General features: G+C 56.1%; 1 protein-coding gene and 1 long non-coding RNA gene across 5 annotated transcripts; one reads left to right on the top strand and one right to left on the bottom strand.

Annotated features, from left to right (window-relative positions):
* Positions 1-143: 143 nt before the first annotated feature.
* MAST1 (microtubule associated serine/threonine kinase 1) lies at positions 144-27,153 on the top strand. Of its 3 annotated transcripts, XM_027050519.2 has the most exons (27): positions 144-277; positions 3,921-3,952; positions 5,893-5,981; positions 6,450-6,525; positions 8,408-8,486; positions 10,339-10,499; positions 10,686-10,761; positions 10,931-11,140; positions 13,591-13,692; positions 13,783-13,915; positions 13,994-14,061; positions 16,996-17,081; positions 17,171-17,379; positions 20,138-20,276; positions 20,396-20,528; positions 20,665-20,830; positions 20,932-21,033; positions 21,185-21,307; positions 21,782-21,891; positions 22,508-22,686; positions 22,772-23,022; positions 23,352-23,558; positions 23,774-24,003; positions 24,212-24,334; positions 24,453-24,589; positions 25,521-25,708; positions 25,812-27,153. In XM_027050519.2, exons 1-27 carry the CDS (start codon positions 239-241, stop codon positions 27,068-27,070), a joined length of 4,707 nt encoding a protein of 1,568 aa, XP_026906320.1. In that variant the 5' UTR covers positions 144-238; the 3' UTR covers positions 27,071-27,153. The 3 variants fall into 3 exon arrangements, with proteins under 3 accessions (XP_026906320.1, XP_026906319.1, XP_026906323.1); XM_027050518.2 differs by lacking the exons at positions 144-277; positions 3,921-3,952 and adding an exon at positions 4,121-4,290 and having other exon boundaries at positions 22,775-23,022; XM_027050522.2 differs by lacking the exons at positions 144-277; positions 3,921-3,952 and adding an exon at positions 4,121-4,290.
* LOC128314947 (uncharacterized) lies at positions 925-6,725 on the bottom strand. 2 transcript variants are annotated; one of them, XR_008297250.1, is made up of 4 exons: positions 6,615-6,725; positions 6,210-6,286; positions 2,273-2,407; positions 925-1,469 (listed from the first exon to the last, which is right to left on the bottom strand). It is a non-coding gene; the product is annotated as an uncharacterized LOC128314947 (long non-coding RNA). The 2 variants fall into 2 exon arrangements; XR_008297249.1 differs by lacking the exon at positions 6,615-6,725 and having other exon boundaries at positions 6,210-6,472.
* Positions 27,154-27,285: the final 132 nt, after the last annotated feature.

Below are 27,285 nucleotides of genomic sequence, written 5' to 3'. Positions count from 1 at the left end.
CCTAGCGCGGGCAGCCTTGGCCGAGGCCGGGCTCGGGCGCCCAGACGCAGTGACGGCGCCGGGTCCGCCCCACTTTGCTCCGCCCCCGCCATCCCCCCCCCCCCCCACCCGCCGCCGCCGCCGCCGCCGCCGCCGCCGCGGTCCCCGCGGCTTCTCACTCCCTCCCTCTTCCCTCCTCCCGCCGCCGCCGCTACCGCCACCTCCCTCCTCCCTCCCCGGGGCCGAAGCCGCCGCCGCCATGGACGATTCGGGCCTGATTCGCCGCCGGAGGCTGCAGGTACGCGGCAGCCCCGGTCCCGGGTGGCGGTGAAGGGGTCGGAGCCCTGAGGCGGGGCCCGGCAGGGGGCGGGAGAACTTGCGCCTGGGCCGGCCAGGGCGCCCCCTCCCACGGCCTCGGGACGCTACCAGAGGGGAACTCGGTAGCCGCGCGTCCCGCCGCGCTGGCGACCCCGCCCCTCAGGCGCCGCCCGGGGCTCCAGGGAGCTGACGGAGGGGGTGCAGCCTAGCGCTCCCCCTCGAGGATAGCCTGAGGGGCACCTGGCCCGCCAGAGGGGGAGGGGGCTGGGACCGAAGTCATCGCCCTGGCTCGGCGCCAATCTGGGGGTGAGGGGGCGCAAAGCAAAGTTAGTGCCCCAGGGCTCGCTCCCCTCGGGGCAACCGGCGCCGCAGAGGCAGTAAACATGTTTGTACTGCAGCCTCGCCCCTCAGCACCCCAGGAACCCCTTTCTGAGGCATGGGGAACCCCTGAGACCTCCATGCATCTGCCCAGCCACCAGGATTCTTCCTACTGCCCTAATTGGACAGACACCCTAGACAGCCTCTCTCCTCACTCTTCATTCCTCCTCCCTTCACTACCCCCCCCCCCCCCGCGAGATCCTCAAGTCCAGCCCAGCTTGTGGGTGGGCGGGAGCGATTTTTAGCTCCTTACAGCCTTAGGAGATACTGGTCTCCAGGCTGCGCAGGCGCGGGAGTGAGTCCACTGCACAGAGTGGGACACTGAGGATTGTGGAGTGTGGGGAAATCCAGGCGTCAGGAACTCCCACCTTCAAGATGGGTGGGGATTCTGAAGCTGAGAAGAGTTCTTTTCTACTAGCTTCTTACTGCGTTTCTAAGGGTTAATACGAGGGTTCGATGTTGTCCCTAAACTGACCCCAGCGAGGAAACTGATCAAAGCTTCATCTCAAGGCCTGCCTGGGGTCTGGTCCTTCTGATCCTCCTTGGAGCCCAGACCCACGCTACATAATCTGGAGGAGTGTAGATAAAGCCTAGGTGGCTCCAGACTCAGGCTACATCCTAGCCTGGAGCTTGGACAAAGAAGGGGAAGATTCAAACCCTCATCCAGGGTCTACTTCTGGACTCCTCTAACCTACCATCCCTGAGGTTGGAGACCAAGATAAGCTGATCCGTCACTGCAGCAGGAAAAATCGGAGTTAGGTGATAGGAGGGACTTCCCAGGTGTCTGGAGGATGCTGGAGACAGAACTGGGTTGGAAAGCTAATTTGCTTTCCAACAGAGCCCAAATGGCTTCATCTAAGAGCCTTGGGCTCTTGAGAACTTCCCTGGATTCCCACCCGTTTTAGTGCTGGGGTGGGAAAAGGGGTTGTGGGAAAAGGGAGGAAGGGGCGGCAAAGCCAGAGCAGGTGCTGAAGCAGCCAGACTGGGTCCGCGCCGTCGGGTCCCCAGGAAAAGGGCGGTAAGGGGCGGAGCCTACAAGACCATGTGTTCCCGCCCTCCGGGCCAGCGCCGACTCCCATTGGCTCATCGCCACGCGGGCCTTCCAACGCTCAAGACCCCGCCCCCAGCCTGGGATCCTCCCACTCACCCACCGTTCCTTCCTGAGGCAACCCCTAGTCTGTGCTATCCCGCCGGAGTCCTGTCCCTACCTCTTCCTTTCTGGCGGGATTAACCACTTCGCTGCCTTGGATACACCCCCACCCACTGATGCAACGCCCTAGGAGCTGTCCCACAACTGCGGAGCTCCCGAGGGCCTCCAATTGTGTGCAGCTGGGATCGTATATACGAACAGCATCCTGAGTTCGAAAGCCCATCCCCAGCGCCGTCCATCAACCACTGGGAGAAGCAGAATCTGCTTGGCAGAGCGTCTCTGCAGCTAGTGATGGAGGTGGTGTCTGTGTACTCTGACGCAAGGATCCAAATCCCCTACTTCTCCAGTTTGCCCTTTACTTCTATTCTAGAATATTTAGGAGCGCTAGCAAATGGGGCTAGGTTCGAGGACTACTTGGGAGGTGTTTAAAGGTCCCCAGGGGCTCACCCTCGAAGGCCGAGTGTACCCGGATCTGGAATCCTGGCCTCCGTGGCCGAAAAATCCAGGTCTAGATTTCGCTTGGGCCATTGCGGTCGTCCCACCCAGCCGGCTGGTCCCAGCTGCTCCTCATTCAAACGGATCCTGCAAAAACAGAGGGAAAACCTGGAATGGATTTCTGGTCACCCGTGGCTCAGGGGAGCATGGCTGGAGATCTGGACAGTGTTCTCTTTGACCCCAACCATATGTCTGTCCTCTGTCCATGGGAGTGGGAGGTACCTTTGGCCCATCCTCTGTCAAGCAGCATGTCCATTCATAATAACTCCTGCTCCTATGACCTAATATTTATTGAGTGCTTACTATGTGCTAGGCCTCATGCTAAGGTGCCAGGCACCTGAATCATCTCACAGAGTCATCTGTTGGAAGGTCTGCTGGACCTTCTTTGGAAGGTCATTTGCCAAGGTTATAAGGTCATTGGAGTATTGTAAGGTCATTTGCCAAGGTTATAAGAGGCAAATCTGAGCTTTGAACGCAGGGCTTTCTGCTTTCAGAGATCCTAGAAAGGATCTAGAACATAACTCATTTTCCCCTGGTTAGAGTCCATACCAAAAGGCTTTTGAAACTCTCACCAGAATCTTCCATCTGCAGCCCTACCCAGCCTCCTTTATTCACTTTGGCCTGTGGACACTGAACTGGCTGGAAGGTGGCATTCCTTCTGCCCGATGCTTTCCTGGGAAGAGGGCACAGACTTCCATAACTTTTAATCCCTATAGTGGCTTCCCGAGTGCTTGACAAACAGAACACAACCTTCTTCTGGTCTGGACACATAAAGTTAATAGTTAGCAATTGTCATTACCATTATCAAAAAAGACCACTTGGCCATTGTCTGGTTCCCATTGCAAATTTCAGTTTTGAGCGACCCTTACTATCCCACCCCCAACACTGAATCTGTCTGGGAGTGGGATAAAACCCTTGGGGTGTGGAGTCATTCATTCATTCAACTTTCATGCTTGAACATACCAAGTCCATTCCTGTCTCTGGGCCTTGGCAGTTCCTTCTACCTGGAATGCTCTCTCCATAGATTCTTCCATGGCTGGCTCTTATTTTTTCAATAACTATCTTAAAAGTCACTTCCCCAGAGCAGCCCTCTCTGACTATTGTGTCCTCCTCCTAGCCATTTTGCATCATATCACCTTAATTTTATTCATGACACTTATTACTGTTTAAAATTATCGTGTTTACTTCTGTGTTAATTTGTTTATTGTCTGCTTCCCTTCTTTACATGCTAGTCCCAAAAGGGCAGGAGGTTTTTCCTCATTTGCTGCTGTGTCCCCAGTGCCTAGCACAGGGCCTGGCATACAGCAGGTGCTCAAGAAATATTTTCCACATAGGCTCCTGTTTAATTTGCACACACACGGAGGTGCCAACTCAGGAGTCCTACATTGGGCTGTGCTGGTGTCTGGGGTCGGAAGAGAAATCACTCTGGTACCCTCCCCCCCAAAGAGCCCCGCCCTCCGTGCATAACGTAGGTGTGGGTGAGGATGCTGATGAGTAGCTTGTCCCACCCAACTTTTGCCGCTCCAGGGGGTGACAGGGCTTGCAGACAGCAGCTGCTGGTCCACTCTGACCTCTATCCTTTTGCCCCCTTGCCTTCTAGAAGGATTTGCCTCTGCCCCGGAAAAGCAGCAGGTGAGCCTTGGGGAGAGATGCGCAGGGCCGGCCGCCCCTTTTCGAGTCCGGGTGGGGGCGCCAGGCGCGCGCGCGCGGGCGGGGCCTGGAGCGCTGGTGAGCAGCAGCGCCCCCTCCTGGCGGGCGGCAGCGGCACGGCCCTCCCTTCCCCCGCCCTCCCCTGCCCGCTGCGGCTCCAGCCTCCGCCCCGCGCGCTCGCTCCCCGCGCCGCCGCCGCCACTGCCGCACCTGCCACCATGTCGCCGCCGCCGGGTCATGTCTGACTCCCTCTGGACAGCGCTTTCCAATTTCTCGATGCCCTCCTTCCCTGGCGGCAGTATGTTCCGTCGCACCAAGAGGTAGAACCCCATCCCTCAGACCCTGACCCGGCCCTCCCCACTAAAGCCGCCCCTCCGGCCGCTGCCGCAGGGCGGGGCCCGGGATGCTGCACCCCGTCCAGCTGCGCCAGAGGTGCCCGTGCGGCGCCTTCTGCAGGGGATGGGGCTGAATTGGGGGACAGTGTGGGCTGAGACTGGGGGCACTGTGCGCCGGCGAGGACCGCTGCAGGGGGGAGGAGGCTGCGCCGGTTGTTGGCGGGGGGGGGGGGGGGGGGGTGTTGCGGCGCCTTTGTCTGCTGGCGCTGCGGGCTCCGGCAACCCAGTGGGGGTAGGGGAAGAAGGGGAGGGTGGGGGACTTGGCACCCTCGGAACAATAGCCGCAGCCTGGCCTCCCCCCGCCCCCATGCCGCGTGTTCTTGGCCTCGCTAATGTGCTCAGTCACTGTGGCAGGGGGTGAGGGGAATGGAGGGGCTGGGGGCTCCCTCTTCACAATCTGGGATCCTGAGGGGCAGAAGGAAAAGGGGGGGCTTTATCATAGCACAAACTACCCCCCACCAAGAACACAGCCTCAGCCGGAAAATAGTGACACAGAGCATCACGTAGGACATGATGTCACACACATGCACACATTACAGCCCTAGTGGCCCAGAAACACCCTGGAGCCATCACGCATACAGTGGCCGTAGGTCAGAGTCATGCCCACCCAGACACACGGGGGCACCCCCAGCGTCACACACAGATGAACAGCCCAACAGGTACAGTGTTGTGTATGTACATCTAGGAAGATGTCACATGCATGACGATACACACACACGATTATGGCATCCAGGACGCACACAGACACATGTATGGCAATGACATCTATGCACGCAAGAATGTCACAGCACATGATATCACCTAAGCTTATCACATGCGGTGTTACACAGATGGCAGAATAAATGACACAGGGAATCTCGCAGAGACAGAGAGATACACAGTATCATACCGCATCATAGAGAAGACTCATCCAGGGAATGTCACACATGGTGGCAGGCTCACAGGGTATGAAACTCACACACAGTAGATGCCACCCGTGGACACACATGGGGAATGTCACACACATACACAAGGGCAGGGTATCACAAAGACACAGACACATGTAGCAAAAATCATGCAGGCACGCGCTCTAACACACAATGGCACATCTCGTCATGGGCAAGTGGCATGGCACACTGTTCCACACAGACGCAAAAGGCACAGGTCCTATCACATAAGGTCAACCCAACCCAGTGCTGAACTCACACACTGGGCGCCACACGTGGATACACACAGAGGATGTCACGCACAGCCCCCAAGACAATATACGCTCCTATCATTCCATGACTGACGCCGTGCCTCCCATGGTCACACATGATCCACACAGGTAATTTTGCACACACGTGCCACACGCACATCCCTTCCCATACGCAGCCCTGCCTAGGCTTCCATCACCTCCTCCTCTGAGCAATCCTCTGGGGGCACCTCCAAGCACACACAGATGGGAGACAGGCGGGGATCTGAGATGGGAAGGTGGCTGGCTGGTTGGGTTCACAAACTCACTGGGCTGCGGCCCGGCCCGGTCCCCTTGCCTCGCCTTCCCCGCAGCTGCCGCACCAGTAACCGGAAAAGCCTCATCCTGACCAGCACTTCGCCCACGCTGCCGCGACCCCACTCCCCACTGCCTGGACACCTGGGTGAGACAGGTGGTGGGTGCGGACGAGACTAGAGGAGGCGTGGCTACGGGGTAGGGGCGTGTCCGTGCCGCAGGATTGGGCGGAGACTGAACAGAGGAGGACCCAGATTGGGCAAAGGGCGGGACCATCTTGTGTGGCAGTGGTCAATCGGCTGAAGGGGCCTTTGTGGGCGGAGGCCCAGGCGGAGCAAGACTGTGAAGGGGCTGGGGTTGAGGGGAGGTACCGTACCTGAAGGGCGGGGCCATCTCAGATGTAGACAGAATCGGCCTGATGGGGAGCTGGGCTGACTCCATAACCAAAACAGTCTAGAGAGGCGGGGCTACAGCTAAGGGGGCGTGGTCCACTCTTACGTGGGTGGGACGAGACTAAACGGGAAGGGCTGCTGTTGGCAACCCGCTTTGGGGCTTGAGCGGCCTGGTGGGATTGCCTCCCATACCAAGCTTTAAGATCCCCCTCTTTCCGCTACAGGTAGCAGTCCCCTGGACAGCCCCCGCAACTTCTCCCCCAACACCCCCGCCCACTTCTCGTTTGCCTCCTCCCGAAGGTGAGTCCCTCTCCCCGGGGCCCTAGAACCCTGGCCGGACCCTCCCCAACCACCGTCTGGGCCGCCATCTGTTCCCCTCCTAATTGCACCTGAGACGGGGCCTGAGGGACCCGCAGAGTGCCCCAGCGTCCCAGCGGGAATAAGCGCCAGGCCTTAGGGGCGGGGCCTATGAGAAGGCGGGGCCAACCGCCTATTCGGAATCAAAGGGGGAGTGGGACTTCCTTTGCCGTGGAGCGAAAGCGCGTGCGCTCTGAGCCCAGGGTCTCAGTCTCCCCAGCCTCTAGCTCCAGGCCGGGCGTTTCCATAGCAACAGGACAGGGAACGGAGATGAAGTGCGCAAGCGCAGACTGCAAGATGCCCATTGAGGGACTTTGGTCTCCAACGTGAGAAAGGGCACCTAGAGCTATTTCTCCAGGGCCCGAGAGGAGCAATCATAGGTTTCCCTACGGGGATCTTTGAGGGTTTCTAGAATGTCACTAATGAATTTTCTTGGGGCCTTTGGCGAAATTGGGGGAGGCAGAGAGATTCCTCCGATGCGTTTTGGAGAAACTTCTGGGAGTCACCAGGATGTTTGGGAGGGATTCTTTTTCTTTGAACTTTATTCATTCTAAAAACGTTGTCTGAACACGTGGTGCGAGCTGGGAGCTGAGCATAAGGGGTGAATGACAGTCTTTGTCCTCGGGGTTGAGTTGGGGTGGCGGGCCAGAGAACGCAGATCACTGCAAAGACTGGTGAAGGCTGTCGTGTGGAAGTCACGCAGGACTGTGGGGACAGAGGATGCCTCCCTGGGGTGGCCGCGGAGAGATCCCCTTGGCTGCGGAATTCGGCTGAAGGCATTAGGGAGCCAGAAAAGGGCTCTAAGATTGGAACCTGATCTGGTCGCTTGCATGGTGGGTGGGCTAGGAGGGCCCCGCCCCCCGGAGGGAGGCTAATGCCTGGGAGTGTGTGTCCCTGTGATATGCAATCTTTGTGCTGATGTGGATGTGTGAATGTAGGCTTGTGAGATTGTGGTCGTGTGAGGCGGCCCTGCCCGCACATATGCCCACGGGGGCGTGCATCAGCGTGCAAGTGTGAGCGTGTGTGAAGGTATCCCTGTGCATTTGTAAATGTGTGTGAATGCATGAGAGAGCATGCCCTTCCAAGTACGTTTCCATGTGAGTGTGCAATCTGGTGGGAGTGTGAATGAATGTGTGGCTGCGTGGGAGTTTGAATGTGTGACTGAGTGCGTGAGCGTTCTCGAATTTGTCTGTGTGAACGTGGCAGAGTAGAACGTGTGTGAGGGAGTGTGCGTCTTTGTTTCAGAGTGTGAGTACTCCATCTCTACGTGTACGTGTTCGTGTGTGTGTGCGTGTACGTGTGTGTGTGCATGCGTGATGGTGTGTTCGTGTAGGGAAGCGTGCGATTGGGGCCTGTGTACGGGTCAGGGGTTGTGTGTGTGTCCGTGTTGAGGAGTCATGCGTGAAGGTGCATGATTGTCAGTGTGTGATCTCAATCACACGAGTCACACTAACACTAGCGGGTGTGGCCGTGGGAGTGACCGTATCTGTGTGTGAGTGAGCAGATGTGGGAGGATGTGGCAGCGTATGTATTTGAAAAAGAGGGGCCTTTCTTCTCCGAGAAGGCTCAAGTGGCCTCAGTCTGAGCACTTTATCATGGGGGCAGCTTTGGGGATTCCTGATCGTTGCTCCAGGTCCCTGGTGCCCGGCTGGAAGACTTCCTCCTTACCTCTGTGGCTCTGAGGGCCTTTCGGAATCGTAGAGTACAGATATACCCCCAGCCCCTACCCTAGTGGTAGCCAGTAGCTTCCCCCACACCCTGAGGACGGGGAGGGGGGGGAACCAGTGGGGCCTAGCAGCCTCTGAGCATCTTGGCTGGGTTCCAGGGCGGATGGACGCCGTTGGTCTCTGGCTTCACTTCCTTCGTCCGGCTATGGCACCAACACACCCAGTTCCACCGTCTCGGTGAGTCGGCAGGTGGGCGAGTGGGCGGGAGCCCTCACCCAGGCCAGCAGTTGCGCTGGCCTTAATGAGGGTTTTGGGTTTCTCTAGTTTTCCAAGGTATCACCCGTCCATCTATTGGCAAGTTACAGGTCCCCTTGAAAGCCCTGTTCTCCACCCTCAGCATATCTTCTTGGGGGTCCTGCCTATCGCCAACTTATTTTACAGATAATGGTATTAAGGCTCACGGGTCGAACCACTTGCCAAGGGTCTCAGCTGGCCGGGGCCAGCACACTCTTCCCCCAGAGTGCATTTGCTCAACCACCGCAATACCCAAAGTCTCTCTCCACCTGCCCCCTTTTCTGCCTGTGTCTCTGGTCCACTCATCCATCCATTGGTATGATGTTCAGCAGACATTTATCATGTGACTGGCTGTCATATGGTGGGTGGGCTCTATAAGGTGGGCCAGGATCCAAGGATTCATGCAGCCCTCATGAGGGGAGACAGACCAGTAAGAAGATATTTACAATACAGGGTGTTGGAGCTGTTTTGGGAGTGGCACCAGGTAAGGTGATAACAGGAGGGAGCACCTGACTCAGCTGGGGGGGAGGGTCAAGGAAGGCTTCCTGGAAGAGGTGGAATTGAAGCCAAGACAAAGGATCAGTAGGAGTTTGGCAGGTGGAGGAAGGAAAGGAGGGGTATTTCACGAAGAGGACCAGGGAACAGCATGTGCAAACTCCCAAAGGCAACAGAGAACATGTTGCATTTGAAAGTTGAAAAGAACCTCAACTGGCTGGAGCTTTGGGGTGGAAGTGGAGGAACGAGGGTGAGGTAGGCAGTGACCCTGGTCATGCTGGGGCTTCTCAGCCAGCGCAGGGCGGTGGATCTTAATCTAAATGTGATGGGAAGCCATATAAAGGCTTTTTTTTTTTTTTTTGCTTTATATTAAATTTTACTAAAATTTCAGCCTGAGCTATTTGACATTGTGGTTCTGTAGATCATATGTTATGTGCATTGAAAAAATTATTTTAATAGATACTGGTGGGATGGGGAATGAGTGATGTAATGTTTCAAAAGACCCTTCTGCCTGCAGAATCAAGTGGATATCTTTGTGTTTCTCCACTGATATCTGCGGGTCTGTGTTTGCCCGACTGCGTGCTAGACCCTGACTAGGGACCAAGGAGAACCAAGTCTCTGCCCTCAAGGAGCAGGCAGCAATACAAATTAATAATAAAGATATAGTAAGTCAGGAGATAAATACAGCAAAAAGAAACAAGATAAGGCAGGGATAGGGGGTGAGGGATGTGTGTTCAGAGGGGTGAATGTCACCCACAGGGGTGACATTTAAGCAAAGATGTAAAGGAGGAGTGATCTGTAGTGATATGCTCCTGACAGAGGGAGCATAGGCCCCTCAATGCAAAGGCCCTGAGGCAGGAGTGTGCCTGGCTTGTTCAAGGACCATCCAGGAGGCCTGTGCAGCTGGACCGAGTAACTGATGGGGAGAGTGGGCGGAGGTGATGGCAGGGAGACAGGACCAGATCTTGCAGGATGTTGTGGGTCTTGAGGAGGACTTCAGGGTCCATAAAGGTGGGAGCCATGGAGTGTTCTGAACAGAGGAGGGATATGACTTGATTCAGGCTTTAACAGGCTCCCACTGGCCACATCTGTGTGTGTCACAGTTCGCATCCGTGTCTGTCCCCGTCCCCCCTGTCTATCTCCAGGAGTCCCAACCTGGACCCTGGGATCCAAGGATCATAAACCGGGTCCTGATCCCGACCCTGCCCAGTGGCCCATCAGCCCCAGGAGTCCCAGCCCAGGGTCGCGAGCTGTGGGGGGACTGTGGTGGCTCTGACCCCGGCCCCGCTCCTCCCCCCAGTCTTCCTGCTCCTCCCAGGAGCGCCTGCACCAGCTGCCCTACCAGCCCACCGTGGATGAGCTCCACTTCCTTTCCAAACACTTCGGCAGCACCGAGAGCATCACAGACGAAGATGGTGGCCGCCGCTCTCCTGCAGTGCGGCCCCGCTCGCGGAGCCTCAGGTGGGTAGATAACCTCCCTCCACCCCAAGTTGATGGTCTGGGGGGGGGGTTGTGAGACCTCTGCCTACGCGATTAAACGGGTTACAGCACGATGGGTGAAGTTTTACGGGGGAGCGGGGGTGGGATCTCACACCTGGCTGCTTTCGGAGGTTGGGGGCTACACAGGATGGGCTTTTCTCCCCGCAGCCCCGGGCGCTCCCCCTCTTCCTACGACAACGAGATCGTGATGATGAACCATGTCTACAAGGAGAGGTTCCCGAAGGTGAGGCGGGGCGGGGGGCGGCCGCGGGGAGGCCCGGGCGGCGGGAGCCCTCGCTCGCCTTAGCTCCGCGCGCCCCCTGGTGGCCGGCGCGCGCAGCGCAGGCTCCCGGCGGCCACAGCCTCCGGGCGCAGCCCCGCGCCGGCACCCCGGCCCTCTGTCCCCCTCGCAGGCCACCGCGCAGATGGAGGAGAAGCTGCGCGACTTCGCCCGTGCCTACGAACCTGACAGCGTGCTGCCGCTGGCCGACGGCGTGCTCAGCTTCATCCACCACCAGATCATCGAGCTGGCCCGGGACTGCCTGACCAAGTCCCGCGACGGCCTCATCACCACCGTGTACTTCTACGAGTTGCAGGAGAACCTGGAGAAGCTGCTTCAGGATGTGAGTGTGTGTGTTTCGGGGGGCGCTGGCTCGGTCAGGCCCGACGCCTTCTTTCACCCCACTTCCGTTCAGAGGGCGCCTACCACGTGCCGGGCGCCGCCGTGGAACTTCAGGGGTGGGAGAGAAAGACGTGGTCCCCAGTGCAAGGACGTGGTGCTCGTCTGGAGTGGTGGGGGAGGCAGGGACTTAACCTCCCTCACCTCCTTCAGGTCTTTACTCAAATATCAGCATCTCAGGTGGCGTCTAGGCCCTCTTATTTAAAATGTCAAACCCACGACCCACCGTCTCTTGTCTCTTTAGTTTTCTCCTTAGCACTTAGCCCTTTCCGTCCTCCTGTGTATTTTTCTTTATCTTATTTTTTGTCTCACTTGCTCAAATGTCAGTCCCACGGGTGGATGATGAGGTTGTCTGTTCATTGCTGCGGCCCTGATGCCTGGCACGGTGTCCTGCACACAGTAGGTGATTAATAAATTTTGGTTCCATGGATGAATGAATGAAAGTAAACAAGATGATACCCCCACTTAACTCAATGACAGTGGGTTGCATTTATTAAGCAACTACTGTGTGCTGGGGCAGTGGGAACCCAACAGTGAACAAACTAGAGAAATATCCCTGCCCTCTTGGGGCTGATATTCTAATGTGGAAGGTGGATAGGAAACATGGAAACAGATCAAGGTATTTGGTGATTTCACCTGATGCTTAGGGCTCTGAAGCAAATAGATCAGGGCAGTCAGATGGAGTGTCAAGGACTCCCTTGTTAGGTCCAGAAGGCCTCCCCAGAGGAGGTGACATTGAAGTTGGGACAAGAATAATGAGGAAGTGACAGTTATGAGAAGTGCTGGGGGGAATGTGTGCCGAGCAGGGTGAACAGCACATGCAAAGGCCCTGAGGTGAGAAGGCAATGTGGGAAATTCTAGGAGCACAGAAGCCAAGTGACTGTACTGTCTTCAGGGAATGACATTGGATAAGGGCACAAAGACCAGAATACGGGGCTTCGGGCTCCAGGCGCCCACTCCGACCTGAAGGGCAGTACGTTGACTTATGGGATTCATCATCAGATCCGGTTTGAGTCTGGATTCTGGCACTAGATTCGTAGGAATTGAGAGCACAGACCAAACGGCCCAGATTCACATCCAGCTCATCACTTACTGTGGAGCCTTTGCCAAGTCACTTAACCTCTCTGTGCCTCAGTCCTTCTGCTATAAAAAGGGAATTTGCTCACTCATGAATTCCACAAATATTTATTAAGCACCTGTTCCAGGCCTCCCACTGGCCTAGAAGCTGGAGAATTCCCTGGAAATAAAACAAACAAAAGTCCCTGCCCTCAGGAAGCTGACATTCTAGTAAGGAGAGTCAGAAGATAAATAAAAAGCATCAGGGCTGGGACTCGGATGAGACAAGTATTTAATCTCCCCCCCCCCTCAGGATATTAAAGTAATTATTGGAAAAATTGAAAAGTGGGTATATTAAAACTTAACATTATTTCGAGTATTTTATTTATAATCAAACCAGAATTTGTTAGAATTTTACTTTTCTGGTTTTAATCATCAACAATATTTTTTTTATTTTTTTTAACATTTTATTTATTTTTGAGACAGAGAGAGACAGAGCATGAATGGGGGAGGGTCAGAGAGAGAGGGAGACACCGAATCCGAAACAGGCTCCAGGCTCTGAGCTGTCAGCACAGAGCCCGACGCGGGGCTCGAACTCACGGACCGTGAGATCATGACTTGAGCCGAAGTCGGACGCTTAACCGACTGAGCCACCCAGGTGCCCCAACAATATTTTTATTAAAGCTGTTAATCACTGAGAAAACATGTACAGATTCCCACACACTTCCTCCCTTTTGCTTCAAGCTCAGGACAACCCTAATAGATCCTATCCTCCCTTAAATTTTGTTATTTTGCTTATCATGGATTTTTTTTTTTTTTTGCATGCTTTTTTCACATCCTGCATCAAAATCTTAGTTACCTTGAAGACTGAGATTTTTGGCTTCAGGGTGAGTGCCTCATTGCCTCACCCTGGTCTTGGCCTTGATAGACACGATAGAGAAATTAACATATGGCCTGGTAGAAGGGGATTCATGGGATAGAAAACAGGAAAAGCAGAGTACAGTCATTAATGATGATTGAGGGCACAGCCAGGAGGTGGGGTGCGACTTTAGACACGGATCAGGTAGCCACACAGGGACCGGAGGGGAAAGCATGCCCGGGGTGGAGGGATTCTAACTTGGCCTGGAGCATAGGCTGTTTTGAAGATGAATGAGAGAAGGTTTTAGGACAACATTGGCTACCGTCATTGTCATTCTTTTTACCGTGTGGCCCGAGCCTCAGTTTTCTCACCTGTAAAATGGGACAACAGCAACAGTGTGTACCCAGTGGGGTGGGGAGAGGGGCCTGGCTGAAGCCGGGCACCTGTGAAACCTACCCCCACTGTGCCCGCCGCCCCAGGCCTATGAACGCTCAGAGAGCATGGAGGTTGCCTTCGTCACCCAGCTGGTCAAGAAGCTGCTCATCATCATCTCGCGCCCCGCGAGGCTTCTGGAGTGCCTGGTGAGGGGACTGGGCGTGGGGGGGGGGCGGGCGGGTAGGGGTTGGGGGAGGGTTGGAGCCCACCCTGAGCCTGCTGCTGCCCTGCCCCAGGAATTCAACCCCGAGGAGTTCTACCACTTGCTGGAGGCGGCGGAGGGCCACGCCAAGGAAGGCCACCTTGTCAAGACTGACATCCCCCGCTACATCATCCGCCAGCTGGGCCTCACCCGTGACCCCTTTCCAGGTGCTGGCTGGTGGGTGCAGGGGGCTGGGGTGAACCCACCCGGACCCCAGCCTCCGCTCACACTCAGCCCCCTCCTAGACGTGGTGCACCTGGAGGAACAGGACAGCGGTGGTTCCAATACACCGGAGCAGGACGACCTCTCTGAGGTAAGGCCAAGAGGGCCAGCGGTCAGCACTCTGGTTCCGGCAGGATAGGCCAGGGCTCACCTCCTGGCTCTGTGTCCTCAGGCTGGGTGGATCTCTTGGTCCGTGGTCCAAGCCTCAGTTTCCCCATCTGTGAATTGGGTTAATCATCGCCATTCCTCCGTGGGCCTTTTCTCTTTTCATGGTAAAATACACATAATCCAACCATGTACCCATGGTACCTAAAATGTACCATTTTAAGCATTCATTTTAAAATGAACAATTCTTGGGGCGCCTGGGTGGCTCAGTCAGTTAAGCGGCCGACTTCGGCTCAGGTCACGATCTTGCACTCTGTTGAGTTCGAGCCCCGCGTCGGGCTCTGTGCTGACAGCTCAGAGCCTGGAGCCTGTTTCAGATTCTGTGTCTCCCTCTCTCTGACCCTCCCCCGTTCATGCTCTGTCTCTTCCTGTCTCAAAAATAAATAAACGTTAAAAAAAATTAAAAAAAAAAATAAATAAAATGAACAATTCAGTGGGTTTTAGTATATTCACAATAAGGTATAACCCTAACCCTCACCTCTATCTAGCTCTGGAACATTTTCGTTACCCCCAGAGGAAACCATATACCCATTAAGCAGTTACTTCCCACTCTCCCTGCCCCCCCACCCCCCACCCTCCTGGCAACCTCTGAATTGGGACACTATAGATTTGCCCATTCTGGATATTTCATGTAAATTTCATAGTTGGCCTCAATGTGTATTTCATATATACTTCTGGATATTTCATATAAATTTACTTTCACTCTGTGGCCTTTTGTGCCCGGCACAATGTTTTCAAGGTTTATCCATGTCGTGACATGAATCAGCGCTTGGTTCCTTTTTATGGCTGAATCGTATTCCATTGGACAGGTCTTCTGCATTTGCTTATCCTTTGTCTCTTGGTGGACATTGGGGTTGTTCCCGTCTTTTGGCTGCTGTCTGAAAGTGAAAGTGCTGCCGTGGACATGTGTGTATAACCGTTTCAGTCCTATGGGTACACAGCCAGGAGCAGAATTGATCCATATGGATCGTGAGGAACCCCGCGTGGGGTTTTGAGTTGGTTGGATGTCTCTGCATTAGCCACTTAACATAGTGAAAACTGCCGTGACCCACCTCTAAGCCAGCCACGCTTTGACAGATGTTCCTTCTGTGAGACTGCCAGCTCTAGTGGCCGCACATGCGCTTTGTCTGGACTCGGCACTGCTCTGTTTGTTTGTTTGTTTGTTTTTGTTTTTTCAAATTGCAGCGAAATCTAGAGATGAGAAGATCTCGACTCACAGTCTGGGTTTGGGCCTTCTTTTGAAAAATTGGAAGTTCTGATAACACCGTGGTGGAGCCAGCTGGCCCTAAGTGGGGGCGCTTGCCCCTAGGATATGGGGCACTTGCCCCCCCAGTCATGCATGGTGCCCCCCCTGTCCCCCCCCCCCCCCGCCTGCCTGGCCCCTTAAGGCATCTGAATTCGTAACCTTTGTTTCAAGTTGTGTCTATGAATTCACACACATCACACACGCACATCTTTCCTTTATATATATATTGAACAGAATCTCACTATGCATGCCATTTGTTTAATTTTTTGAATAGGTAATGGGATGACATCACTCAAAACTCTAAAACTCTAAAAAGGTATTTATCTTTAATTGTTGTTTGTAGGATTCTACCTATTTCATTCAATCAAACTTGTCAATTGAGTGATTCAAATCTTCCACGTCCCTATTCTTTTTTCTTCTTCTTCTTCTTCTTCTTCTTCTTCTTCTTCTTCTTCTTTTTTTTGGCCTGGTTAATCTAATCGTTTCTGAGAAATATGTGTTAAATCCTTGTTTTGAGCAATTTCTTCCTGTAATTCTGTCAAGTTTTGGGTCAGATGTTTTTAGACTACGTTCTTAGGAGCATACAAATTTAACATTTTCATGTCACACATTTTTGTGAAATACTTACGGGATAAATCTCTTTGTCCCAAAGAAAAATAAACATAATTTTCAAAAAAGGTGTACAGAGAAATATCTTACACCCACTCTCGTCCCCCCATTGACCTATATCCCCCCCAAATATTAGTATATGTGCTACTGAGCACCCCCTAAATACGATTAGATAGCTCTATTTTGCCAAAAAACTTACAGTACATATTGTTCCTTGCTTTTTTCCCCCACTTAATAAAATACTGAATCAGTGTACTGAGCGATTCCTTTCTGTTTAACAGTGGCACAGTATTCCTTTACGCAGATGCCTCTCGTGTGTTTATTTAACCAGTTTCCTAAAGATGAACATATGGGTTGTTTCCAATCTTGCAATGAGCGAGGTGATACATATGTAATTTTTCACATGCATATCTGTAGCAATAATTCGAAAATGAAATTACTGGATCAAAGGGAACATGCACTTATACTTCTTTTTATAGGCCAGAGTACCTTGCATGGAGGTTGTACCATTTTACACACCCGATAGGAAGGCATAAAAGTACCTGTTCCAACACAGCTTCACCCAGAGGGTGTCAGCTTTTTGGATCCTTTTGGCCAGTCTGCTAGGTGAAAAATTGTATCTTGGGGGAATTTTGATTTGCTCTTCGGCCACTATATGTGAGGTTCAGCATCTTTTCATATGGTTAAGAGCTCTAATTGTAGTTCACATATCTTGTCTGTATTTTCTCTTCCATTGGTGGGCTTTTTGTTATTGATTTCTGGTAGCTTTTTGTATATGAAAGTGATTATTTCGTAGGCTTCTTTCCTAGTGGAAAAAAGTTAGGAATATAGCTTCAGAGTCAGTATCAGGTTCCAGTCCTGACCTTGTTACTCCTTCACTGTGGCACTTGACGAAGGATCCGTCCACCCCCTCCCTGTGCCGCAGATTCCTCACGTGTAAAATGGGACGATAAGAGTTCTAGTCTTATGATGATGGCGGTGGTGGTCTCCCTTTTTCCCCTGCAGGGCCGCAGCGCCACCACCAAGGCTAAGAAACCACCCGGAGAGAACGACTTCGAGACCATCAAGCTCATAAGCAATGGTGCCTACGGGTGAGCCACCCGGGGCTCTGGCGGGGGGAGGGTGGCGGAGGCCGGGTGTCTCGGAGGTGATGGCCGGTCCTCGCTCTCTCCCCCTGCAGCGCTGTCTACCTGGTGCGGCACCGAGAGACGAGGCAGCGCTTCGCGATGAAGAAGATAAACAAACAGAACCTGATCTTGCGCAACCAGATCCAGCAGGCCTTTGTGGAGCGGGATATACTCACCTTCGCCGAGAACCCCTTTGTGGTCGGCATGTTCTGCTCCTTTGAGACCCGGCGCCACCTCTGCATGGTCATGGAATACGTGGAAGGTGTGGCTGCCCGTGGGACTGCAGGGAAGATGGGGGGATGCACGCTGGTCACAGTTGCTCAGTGGCCTGTCTGAGCCTCAGTTACCTAACTGCCTATCCACTTGTATGTTTATCTACCTATTTATCTATCCAGTCATTGATTACCCATCTCATCTGTTTATTTATATCTAGCCGCATATTGGTTTCTCTATCTATCTGCTTTGGTTTCACTCAGTATAAGTACATCCATCCAATTATCCATCCACCACCCACCCATCCGTCATCCATCCGTCTATCCATCCATCCATCCATCCGTCCATCCATCCATCCATCCATCCCATTCATACACCCATTTGATTATCCCTGTGTTTGCCCATCCATACATCTGTTATCCATTACATCTATTCTAAAAAATTATTAGAGCTCATGTTTTAGAGAATATTAGGTTTACAGAAAAACAGACTGGAAAGTACATCGAGTTCCCACATAACCCCCTTTCCTCCCAGTTTCCTCTACGATTTACCCGCTGTCTTCCTGTGGCGCATTTGTTACAATTGAACCAACGAGGATAGGTGATTATTAACTGAAGTCTCTAGTTTATACTAGGGTTCGCTCTTGGCCTTGCACATCTGTTTTCATGTATCCGTCTTTTTATACATTGAGCCATTCACTCACCCATCCATTTATTCACCCACCATTATTCGACACTCATTTATCCACCGATATTTATGCACCTATTTCATTGTCCATCCCTCCATTTGCTATCCATATTTTTATCGATCCATCCACAACTGTATTCTAGCAGCCACCTCATCCTACCTGGCTCTCTCCTTCTGTTCTTCCACAATTTATCCATCCACGCATCCACCCATCTGTTTACTCTCTGTCCATCCAGCCACCAGTGTATTTTTTCACCTGCTTATCCACCCATCCATGCTTATATTCACCCAAATATTAATTCATCCATTGCCCGAAACACACATCCTGTGGTTATTAGGACACGCAGGGTCTCTATGCTGCCCCCCAAGCCTTAGTCAACCATCCATTCACCCAACAGATGTCCCCTCTTCGTTTTCCTCATGCCACATGCTGCACTGGGCGCTGGTGGCAGTTGGGACCCAGACAGGCACACCTCTCCCCCCATGGAGGTTACATTCTGGTCTGTGCGGACAGGCAATAAACAAGCAAAACAAGACAGAGGAGGCCAGGTGATTTCATACAGTGAGGATGGCATCAGGGACCATAAGGCTCAAAGAGGCAGGGGCCTGGAAGAGGAAACCCAAGCACAAAGTCTCTTAAGTGAGAAGGTGTCTGGATTTGGAGGAGCGGTGAGGAGGCCAGGGAAGCTGGAGCCAAGTGAGCAAAGCCACGGGGAGAGGGGCGGGGCGGGGCGGGGGAGATCGACAGGTGACGGGGCTGGGCATGCAGGGCCTTGCAGAGCCCCCAATGGCATTGGATTTCATTCCAGGTGCAACAGACATTGGCCATGAGGTCTTAAACAGAGTAGATGTGATCCGATTTATGTTTTAAAATATCCATTCAGCTGCTGCAGTGAGGGCAGAGGCAAGGAGACCAAGATGGAGGTGACCATACCAGTTTAAGGTCCTGCGCCCCCTGAGTGTGGCCCGGCCCCAAAGGCTCATTTGGAAGTCATTCCACTTGGTTCTCAGCATCAGTGTGTGTCAGGATTCCCTGAGGTTGTGGCCCAATGCAGATTCCTGGGCCCCACCCTCAGGGAGTCTGGTTTGTCAGTTTCTGACACCCAGCTAAACCTGGCTCAAGCTGGAAGGAAGGAAGGAAGGAAGGAAGGAAGGAACGAACGAACGAACAAAGGAAGGAAGGAAGGGAGGGAGGAAGTTGTTGACTTGTGATTAAAAAAAATCATGCCACCTTCAGGAATGGCTGTATCTGGGTGCTCAAACTATGTCATCAGGAATCTCTTCGTCTCTTGACCCTGTTCTTCCATGTGTAGTCTTCCCTCTAGACAGGCTCTGATGTAGCAGAGTTGCTATCCAGCCGATCCCAGTTTACATCCTATGAGATCAGCAATCTTTGTGAAAATAGAAGGGAAAGTCAGTCGGGGACTGACTCACTGAAGCAACTTGGGTTACATGCTGGTCTGGCTGCTGCGCCTGGAAGAAACCCCAGCCTTTGTAACAGGAAGGAGGAATGGATCTTAGGAGACCAAAATACGAATGCTGTTTACAGTAAATCTGGTGGGGGCCAGGAATCTACATTTTAAGGCCCCAGACCATCAAGATCCAGACTCCAGGAGATCAAGAGCCATATGCTTCCAGATTCAGTCAATAAGCAAGCAGGCTTGGGGTGCCTGGCTGGCTCAGTTGGAAGAGTATGTGACCTTTGATCTTTGAGTCATGAGTTCGAGCCCCATCCGTGTTGGGTGTAGAAATTACTTAAAAATAAAATCTTAGGAAAAAAAAAAAAAAAACAACAGTCAGGCTTTTGTACTGGCCAGATCTATCCTCCACCATCGACTCCTTGCGTGACCCAACCTCTCTCTGAGTCTCAGTCCCCTCCCCTGTGAAATCAGCTGATCATATTAACTTTGGAGGATGGCTAAGAGGAGGAGAGAAGCCTGGTAGAGGGCACTCCCCATGTGATCCGGGGAGAGGGAGGTCCCTCTCTGAGCCTCAGTCTTCCTTAGCTGTGAAATGGGAGCCATGTGAGGTGAGGACTTGATGTTACGGTGCGTGTTGAGGGCTCAGCTCTAGGCTGAGGGTGCCTCGCTCTTCACACGGGCCAACTCCTTCCCCCACAGGGGGGGACTGCGCCACCCTGCTGAAGAACATCGGGGCGCTGCCTGTGGAGATGGCGCGCATGTACTTTGCCGAGACGGTGCTGGCTCTGGAGTATTTGCACAACTATGGCATCGTTCACCGCGACCTCAAGCCTGACAAGTGAGCCTTGGCCCTTCCCATCACTTCCTCCCTGCTGGTCGGGAAGCCGCGGCATGGGAGGACCAGGAGTGGACTTGGGCCGCATTTCTGAGACCCTCCCCTCCCCCCACCCATCGCAGCCTACTCATCACCTCTATGGGGCACATCAAGCTCACGGATTTTGGCCTCTCCAAGATGGGGCTTATGAGCCTCACCACCAATCTGTATGAAGGCCACATTGAGAAGGACGCCCGGGAGTTCCTGGACAAACAGGTGTGTGTGCGGGCATGGGGGTCACCGTGGGTGGAGTGACCCGACAGAACCGCGGGGCCCAGGGCCTGGTGGGGGGCTCGGCTCTCCCTCGAGGCCCCTCCTGCGGCCAGGGCGCAGGCTGACGGCCTGCCCCCAGGTGTGTGGGACCCCAGAGTACATCGCACCCGAGGTCATCCTGCGCCAGGGCTACGGCAAGCCGGTGGACTGGTGGGCCATGGGCATCATTCTCTATGAGTTCCTGGTGGGCTGCGTACCCTTCTTTGGAGACACGCCCGAAGAACTCTTCGGACAGGTCATCAGCGGTGCGTGCCTCCGTGGTGGGCAGGTGGGGGCGCGGGGTCACGGGCCAGCCCAAGGCCTCGTAGACTCCAAAAAGTGACCCCCAGGCCCGCCTTTTCTGCAGATGACATCCTGTGGCCAGAGGGGGACGAGGCCCTGCCCTCGGATGCCCAGCTCCTGATATCCAGCCTCCTGCAGACCAACCCCCTGGTCCGGCTTGGGGCAGGTGAGGGGTCTGCTTTTCAGAGAAACTGAGGGCGGGGGGCCGCTGTCAGAGAGCAGGACTCCCAGGGCCGCGGTCTGGGGCTGTCTGCTGGGCTGGCCTTCAGCCCCTCCGGGACCCCCTCCCCTCCCCACTCCACCTGCTCCCTCCCCAGGTGGTGCCTTTGAGGTGAAGCAGCACAGTTTCTTTCGAGACCTGGACTGGACAGGACTGCTGAGGCAGAAAGCCGAGTTCATCCCGCACCTGGAGTCCGAGGATGACACCAGCTACTTCGACAGTGAGCAGGGACAGGGGGCGGGATCCGGTGAGGTGAGAGAGCCTGGGCGGGGACCCCAGCTGGCTGGAGGACCTCCCAGACCAGAGGGCTGAGGTTGCGGTGGGGGTGTGCATTGCTGGGAGGCTTGGCCTGGCTAGAGGTGGGGCTCAGCCTGAGAAGAGGGTAAGAAAAGAGGCCGGGGTAGGGATGGGTCCTGGAGTGGGAGGAGTTCTCAAGTTGGGCCTGCTCCGGGGCCGGTCCAGTGGGGGGTGCTAGGACCCAGAATGAGGTAGGGCCCGGGGTTGAAGGTGCGATCTGGAGGTGTGGCTTCTCTGGAGCCTCTGAGAGTGGGGCTGGGCCCCAGCTTGGGGGAGGGGCCTGAGTCCGGGGAGTGGGGCAGGGGCCTGCAGGCCTGTTCCGGCGGGGTGCGGGGGCTGTGTCTGATCTGAGGAGTGGACCCTTGCCTGCGGTTATGGCCCACCCCCCAATCCTCAGCCCGCTCAGACAGGTATCATCACGTGAATTCCTATGATGAGGACGACACCACAGAAGAGGAGCCCGTGGAAATACGCAAGTTCTCCTCTTGCTCGCCGCGCTTCAGCAAGGTGGGCCGAGGCTGGGCTAGGGGTGGGTGAGACCCGGGGGGCCGGGGCCAGCGGTGGTGGGGACCCAGGTCTCGAGCCGGGGAAGCCACTGAGGGGGTAAGAGATCCGGGAGCGATAAGGCTTTCGGGGGCGGCAGCATGGGGGTCTTGGGACTGCCCCGTGGCCTCCGGTGGAATCTAACGGGAACCCGGACAGTCGTAGAAAGGAAGCCCACGGTGGGGCTGGGCTAGTTCTGAATGGGGCGGGGTCAGGACCTGGGGCCTGGGAGGATGCGCAGTGGGGGCGGGGGCAAGGCTGGGTAAGATCTCGCCTGGGGAAAGAGCGGAAGGGGGTGCAGGCCTCGCCTGGACGAGAGTAGACATAATTGTGTGAAGCCTAGGAAGGTGGGGCAAGAACAGGTTCTTGAGGGCACGGGCGGGTCAGGGCCTAACCGTGGAGCGGGGCCTGAATTGAGTTGTAGGTGGCCGGGGTGCTTCCCAGAACTGGGCGGAGCCCGGCCGTGGGCGGGTGGAGCGTAGTTTGGGCGGGTCCGGCAGCGGGAAGCGCATTGGTCCGAGAGCGAAGGCGGGACCTGGGGCCGGACCTGCCTCCCACCACCCAGCGTCTGCCCTTGCAGGTGTATAGCAGTATGGAGCAACTGTCGCAGCACGAGCCCAAGACCCCCGTGGCGGCAGCGGGGCCCGGCAAGCGGGAGCCCAGCGCTAAGGGCCCAGAGGACAAGGCGGCCGGCAAGCGGGAGGGCCTGGGAGGCCTGACCCTGCGCGAGAAGACCTGGAGAGGGGGCTCCCCGGAGATGTGAGCAGGGACCGGAATGGGTTTGGGGGACGGGGCCCAAAGGGGCGTGTCTCCTCTGACACCCCCCCACCCCCACCCCTTCCAGCAGCAAGCGTTTCTCGGCTTCTGAGGCCAGCTTCCTAGAAGGGGAGGCCAGTCCCCCGCTGGGCGCGCGCCGCCGTTTCTCTGCACTGTTAGAGCCGAGCCGCTTCAGCGCCCCTCAAGAGGACGAGGATGAGGCCCGGATGCGCAGGCCTCCCCGGCCCAGCTCCGACCCCCCAGGCTCGCTGGATGCGCGAGCCGCCAAAGAGGCGGTTCAAGGGGACGGCACCCCCAGCGCTGGGGACCCCGAGGCCAGTGAGTGTCCCCTTCGCCGCCTTCCCCAATTCCCCAGTGACCATATATTGAGCATTCAGTGAGCGTGGTGCTGTTTATACAAGATCTCACCCACTCTTCACACTCCAGCCTGGGATTCTCATCAACATGGGGAACACCTCGTGTTCCATTCTCAGTCCACAAATGTATTTGAGCACTTCTGTGTATCAGGAGCTGTGCTAAATGGGTATGTCACCTGCTTTCATGAAACTCACAAGAGAGAGAAGTGGGAAGAGCATTCCAGGCAGAGGGAACAGCTTGCAGAAGTCCGTGGCCTCGGACTGACCCCTAACCCACTTGTTCTGTTGCAGCTGACCGCCCACGCCCAGGTGACCTCTGCCCACCCTCGAAGGATGGGGACTCATCAGGCCCTAGGGCCACCAATGACCTGGTTCTGCGCCGGGCGCGGCACCAGCAGCTGTCAGGAGACCCCGCAGTAGAGAAGAGGCCTTCTCGAACTGGGGGCAAAGTCATCAAGTCAGCTTCGGCCACTGCTTTGTCCGTCATGATTCCTGCAGGTGACCTTGGGTTCCACATAGCAGGGGAGGGGCTGTCTCCATTTGTGGCAGGATAGGCTGATGAAAACACTGTATTTTCCCTGTCCACAATGATTGGCTCTGGGATGGACCAATGAGAACCCCGGGACTTTGACTTGGGAGGAAGGAGGAGCAGATACAGGGAGAGATGTGTCTTGAGTCCGCCCCAATCTCTGACCATGGCTCTGTGTCTGCAGTGGACCCCCATGGAAGCTCACCCCTGGCCAGCCCCATGTCCCCACGATCTCTCTCCTCTAACCCATCCTCACGGGACTCCTCACCCAGCCGGGACTACTCACCGGCTGTCAGTGGGCTCCGCTCCCCCATCACCATCCAACGCTCTGGCAAGAAGTACGGCTTCACGCTGCGTGCCATTCGCGTCTACATGGGTGACTCAGATGTCTACAGTGTTCATCACATTGTCTGGGTGAGCGCTCGTGCTTGGAGTCTATGTCCCAAGATGAGGGGTGGGTGGGTGGAGAGAAGTCCCCCCCACCCCGGGGATGAGGGACTGCTCAAACTGTAGACGAGGATTGTTGCGCACGCAGAGCTAGGTTTCTGGGGCAAGAAGCTCAGGGAGCTTTCTTTGTTACCAATCCCGTGACCCTACCCCTACGGGGGTGTCCTGTCCCCAGCACGTGGAAGAGGGGGGCCCAGCCCAGGAAGCAGGGCTTTGTGCTGGTGACCTCATCACCCACGTGAATGGAGAGCCTGTGCACGGCATGGTGCATCCTGAGGTCGTCGAGCTGATCCTTAAGGTGAGTGCAAGGGAGGGAGCACCCTGCCCAGAGGGTGGGGGAAGGGTGAAGAGATATTGGGTAACTGGAGCTGCTTGAGCAGCCTCCAGCAGAGCCCTTCCCCCTTTCTGACCCCCAGAGTGGCAATAAGGTAGCAGTGACTACAACACCCTTCGAAAATACCTCCATTCGCATTGGCCCTGCCCGGCGCAGCAGCTACAAAGCCAAAATGGCTAGGAGGAACAAGCGGCCCTCTGCCAAGGAGGGCCAGGAGAGGTGAGTGGGGCCAAATGCAGTGGGCAGGTCTCTAAACAGCGGGCTGAGGAAACCCGCGCGCGCGCGCGCGCGTGTGTGTGTGTGTGTGTGTGTGTGTGTGCAGTGGGCGGGGCTAAGGTGGGAGGTGGTGGGGACCTGAGGAGGGAAGTGGCCAGGAAAAGTGACCGGTCGAGGCCATGCGGCAAAAACAAGAGGACAGAGAAAGAAGAGCTGGGCAAGGGGCAGAAGCCAGGGAAGGAAGCTGTGCCAGGTTTCTAGGTTGGGAAGAAAACCTTGTGGGGGCGTCTTGGAAGGTGGGCAGCGTCAGCACTTGTCAACTAAAGAGGAGACCATCTAGGGGATGGTCCTGACCTGTTGGATATATTTAGACGGCTGGGAGGGCTGTTAGAAGGGATTTCTAGGTGAAATGAGCACGCTAGGCAAGACTGGGCCAAGGGAGGTAATTTCTTCCTTTCTAGGTAGGAGGAGCTAGGAGAGGTGGGCGGGGCCGGGAGAATGTCGTGTTTTGATCAGTGAGTTTGTCCTGGACGCGTCGTTGAGGGGGGATTCGAGTGAGGAGCTAAACAAAATTGGGTCAGGAGAATTTCTCCCAGCCCTGTTAGGTGGACTGTAGCTGGAGACAGAGGAGCTAGAGAGGTGGGCGGGCCAGAAAAAAGTTGGGGTTTTTTTGTTTGTTGTTTTTTTTAAAGTTGGTCTTGAGGAGTGTTTCCCTAGCTTGGGGTGGGGGCGTCCAGGAAGGAATGGGTGGAGCCTGAGGCGGGAGGAGCCTAATGGGACCAGCGGCCAGGAAAGTTCTTTTGGTTCTGATAGGTGGGTTGCAGCTGGGAAGGGAGGGGCCAGGAAGGGTGGGCGGTCGTGCGGCCCTGAAGTGGGAGAAGCCGGGAGTCCTGGAATTTGGTGAAGGGTAGGTGGCCCCCTCTTTGTCCCCCAGCAAGAAGCGCAGCTCCCTCTTCCGCAAGATCACAAAGCAGTCAAACCTGCTGCACACTAGCCGCTCGCTGTCGTCGCTGAATCGGTCGCTCTCGTCCAGCGACAGCCTCCCGGGCTCGCCCACGCACGGGCTGCCTGCACGCTCGCCTACCCACAGCTACCGCTCCACGCCCGACTCCGCCTACCTAGGTACGCTCTGCGCCTGCGCGCGGCGGGCCAGGCGGCGAAGGGTGGCGGGGCTGTGCCCTGGCGGTGCCCTCCGCGCGCTCCAGCCCCTCTCGCCCGTCCGCAGGCGCCTCCTCCCAGAGCAGCTCGCCGGCCTCGAGCACGCCCAACTCGCCGGCGTCGTCGGCGTCGCACCACATCCGACCCAGCACGCTGCACGGCCTGTCGCCGAAATTGCACCGCCAGTACCGCTCTGCGCGCTGCAAGTCGGCTGGCAACATCCCGCTGTCGCCGCTGGCGCACACGCCGTCCCCGACACAGGCGTCGCCGCCGCCGCTGCCAGGCCACACGGTGGGCAGCTCGCACACGACGCAGAGCTTCCCTGCGAAGCTGCACTCGTCGCCGCCGGTGGTGCGCCCGCGCCCCAAGAGTGCAGAGCCCCCGCGCTCGCCTCTCCTCAAACGCGTGCAGTCGGCGGAGAAGCTGGGAGCCTCGCTCGGCGCGGACAAGAAGGGCGCACTGCGCAAACACAGCCTAGAGGTCGGCCACCCGGATTTCCGCAAGGACTTTCACGGCGAGCTGGCGCTACATAGCCTCGCTGAATCTGACGGCGAGACGCCCCCCGTCGAGGGTCCTGGCGCACCCCGGCAGGTCGCCGTTCGTCGCCTGGGCCGCCAAGAGTCGCCCCTGAGCTTGGGCGCGGACCCGCTGCTGCCCGAGGGCGCCCCGAGGCCGCCGGCGTCCAGTAAGGAGAAGGAGTCCCCCGGGGGTGCCGAGGCCTGCACCCCACCCCGTGCGACAACTCCCGGGGGCCGGACCCTGGAGCGGGATGCCAGCGGCACACGGCACCAGAGCGTGCAGACAGAGGATGGAGCGGGTGGGGTGGCCAGGGCTGTGGCAAAGGCCGCGCTGAGCCCAGTGCAGGAACATGAGACCGGCAGGCGCAGCAGTTCGGGTGAGGCGGGCACACCCCCGGTGCCAATTGTCGTAGAGCCTGTGCGTCCCGGGGCCAAGGCCGGGACGCCCCAGCTTCCTGGTGCAGACTCCAAGGGGTTGCAGGAATCCACCTCCCTGGCACCTCCGGCACCTGAGGTCCCCCGGGGTCGGGAGTGCTGGGTGCTGGAGGTGGTGGAGGAGCGGACCACGCTGAGCGGGCCTCGCTCCAAGCCCACCTCCCCCAAACTCTCCCCAGATCCCCAGGCCCCCTCCCTAGCCTCCACAAAGAATGGGTCCAGCAGTGCAGGGCCCCCAGCTCCAACCGCTTCCCTCTCGGCCCCAGCCACCAAGCCTGAGGTGGGGCTGACCTCCCGGTGCCCTGCTGACGCTGTACCCCCAGCAGGCCTGACCAAAAAAGGTGCGCCCTGCCCCACGCCCCCAGGCCCGTAGCCCAGGGGGCCGCTGGCTCTGCTCTGTACAGCCACCTGTATACATATGTACACATATAAATAAAGTGTGTCTGTGCTGTGTGAGCTTTCTGGGGCTCACCCCAGCTCCCCTGGCGGGGCAAGACATCGGGTTTTAGCCCCCTTGCCTGTGTGCGTCTTGAGGGACGGAATTCCAGGCCTGGTTACCAAAAAGAGGAGAGGTGAGTCTTGGGTGCA

The sequence above is a fragment of the Acinonyx jubatus genome, chromosome A2 (assembly GCF_027475565.1).
Source record: "Acinonyx jubatus isolate Ajub_Pintada_27869175 chromosome A2, VMU_Ajub_asm_v1.0, whole genome shotgun sequence".
Lineage (NCBI taxonomy): Eukaryota > Metazoa > Chordata > Mammalia > Carnivora > Felidae > Acinonyx > Acinonyx jubatus.
This window is presented reverse-complemented; position numbering and strand designations above follow the sequence as displayed.

Excerpts from the sequence above, each read along its gene's own strand:
- MAST1 (XM_027050522.2), top strand. The coding sequence starts at position 4,208 with ATGTCTGACTCCCTCTGGACAGCGCTTTCCAATTTCTCGATGCCCTCC. Across the intron at positions 4,291-5,892 it reads ATGTTCCGTCGCACCAAGAG|CTGCCGCACCAGTAACCGGA; the intron begins GTAGAACCCCAT and ends CCTTCCCCGCAG. Across the intron at positions 11,141-13,590 it reads TGGAGAAGCTGCTTCAGGAT|GCCTATGAACGCTCAGAGAG; the intron begins GTGAGTGTGTGT and ends CCGCCGCCCCAG.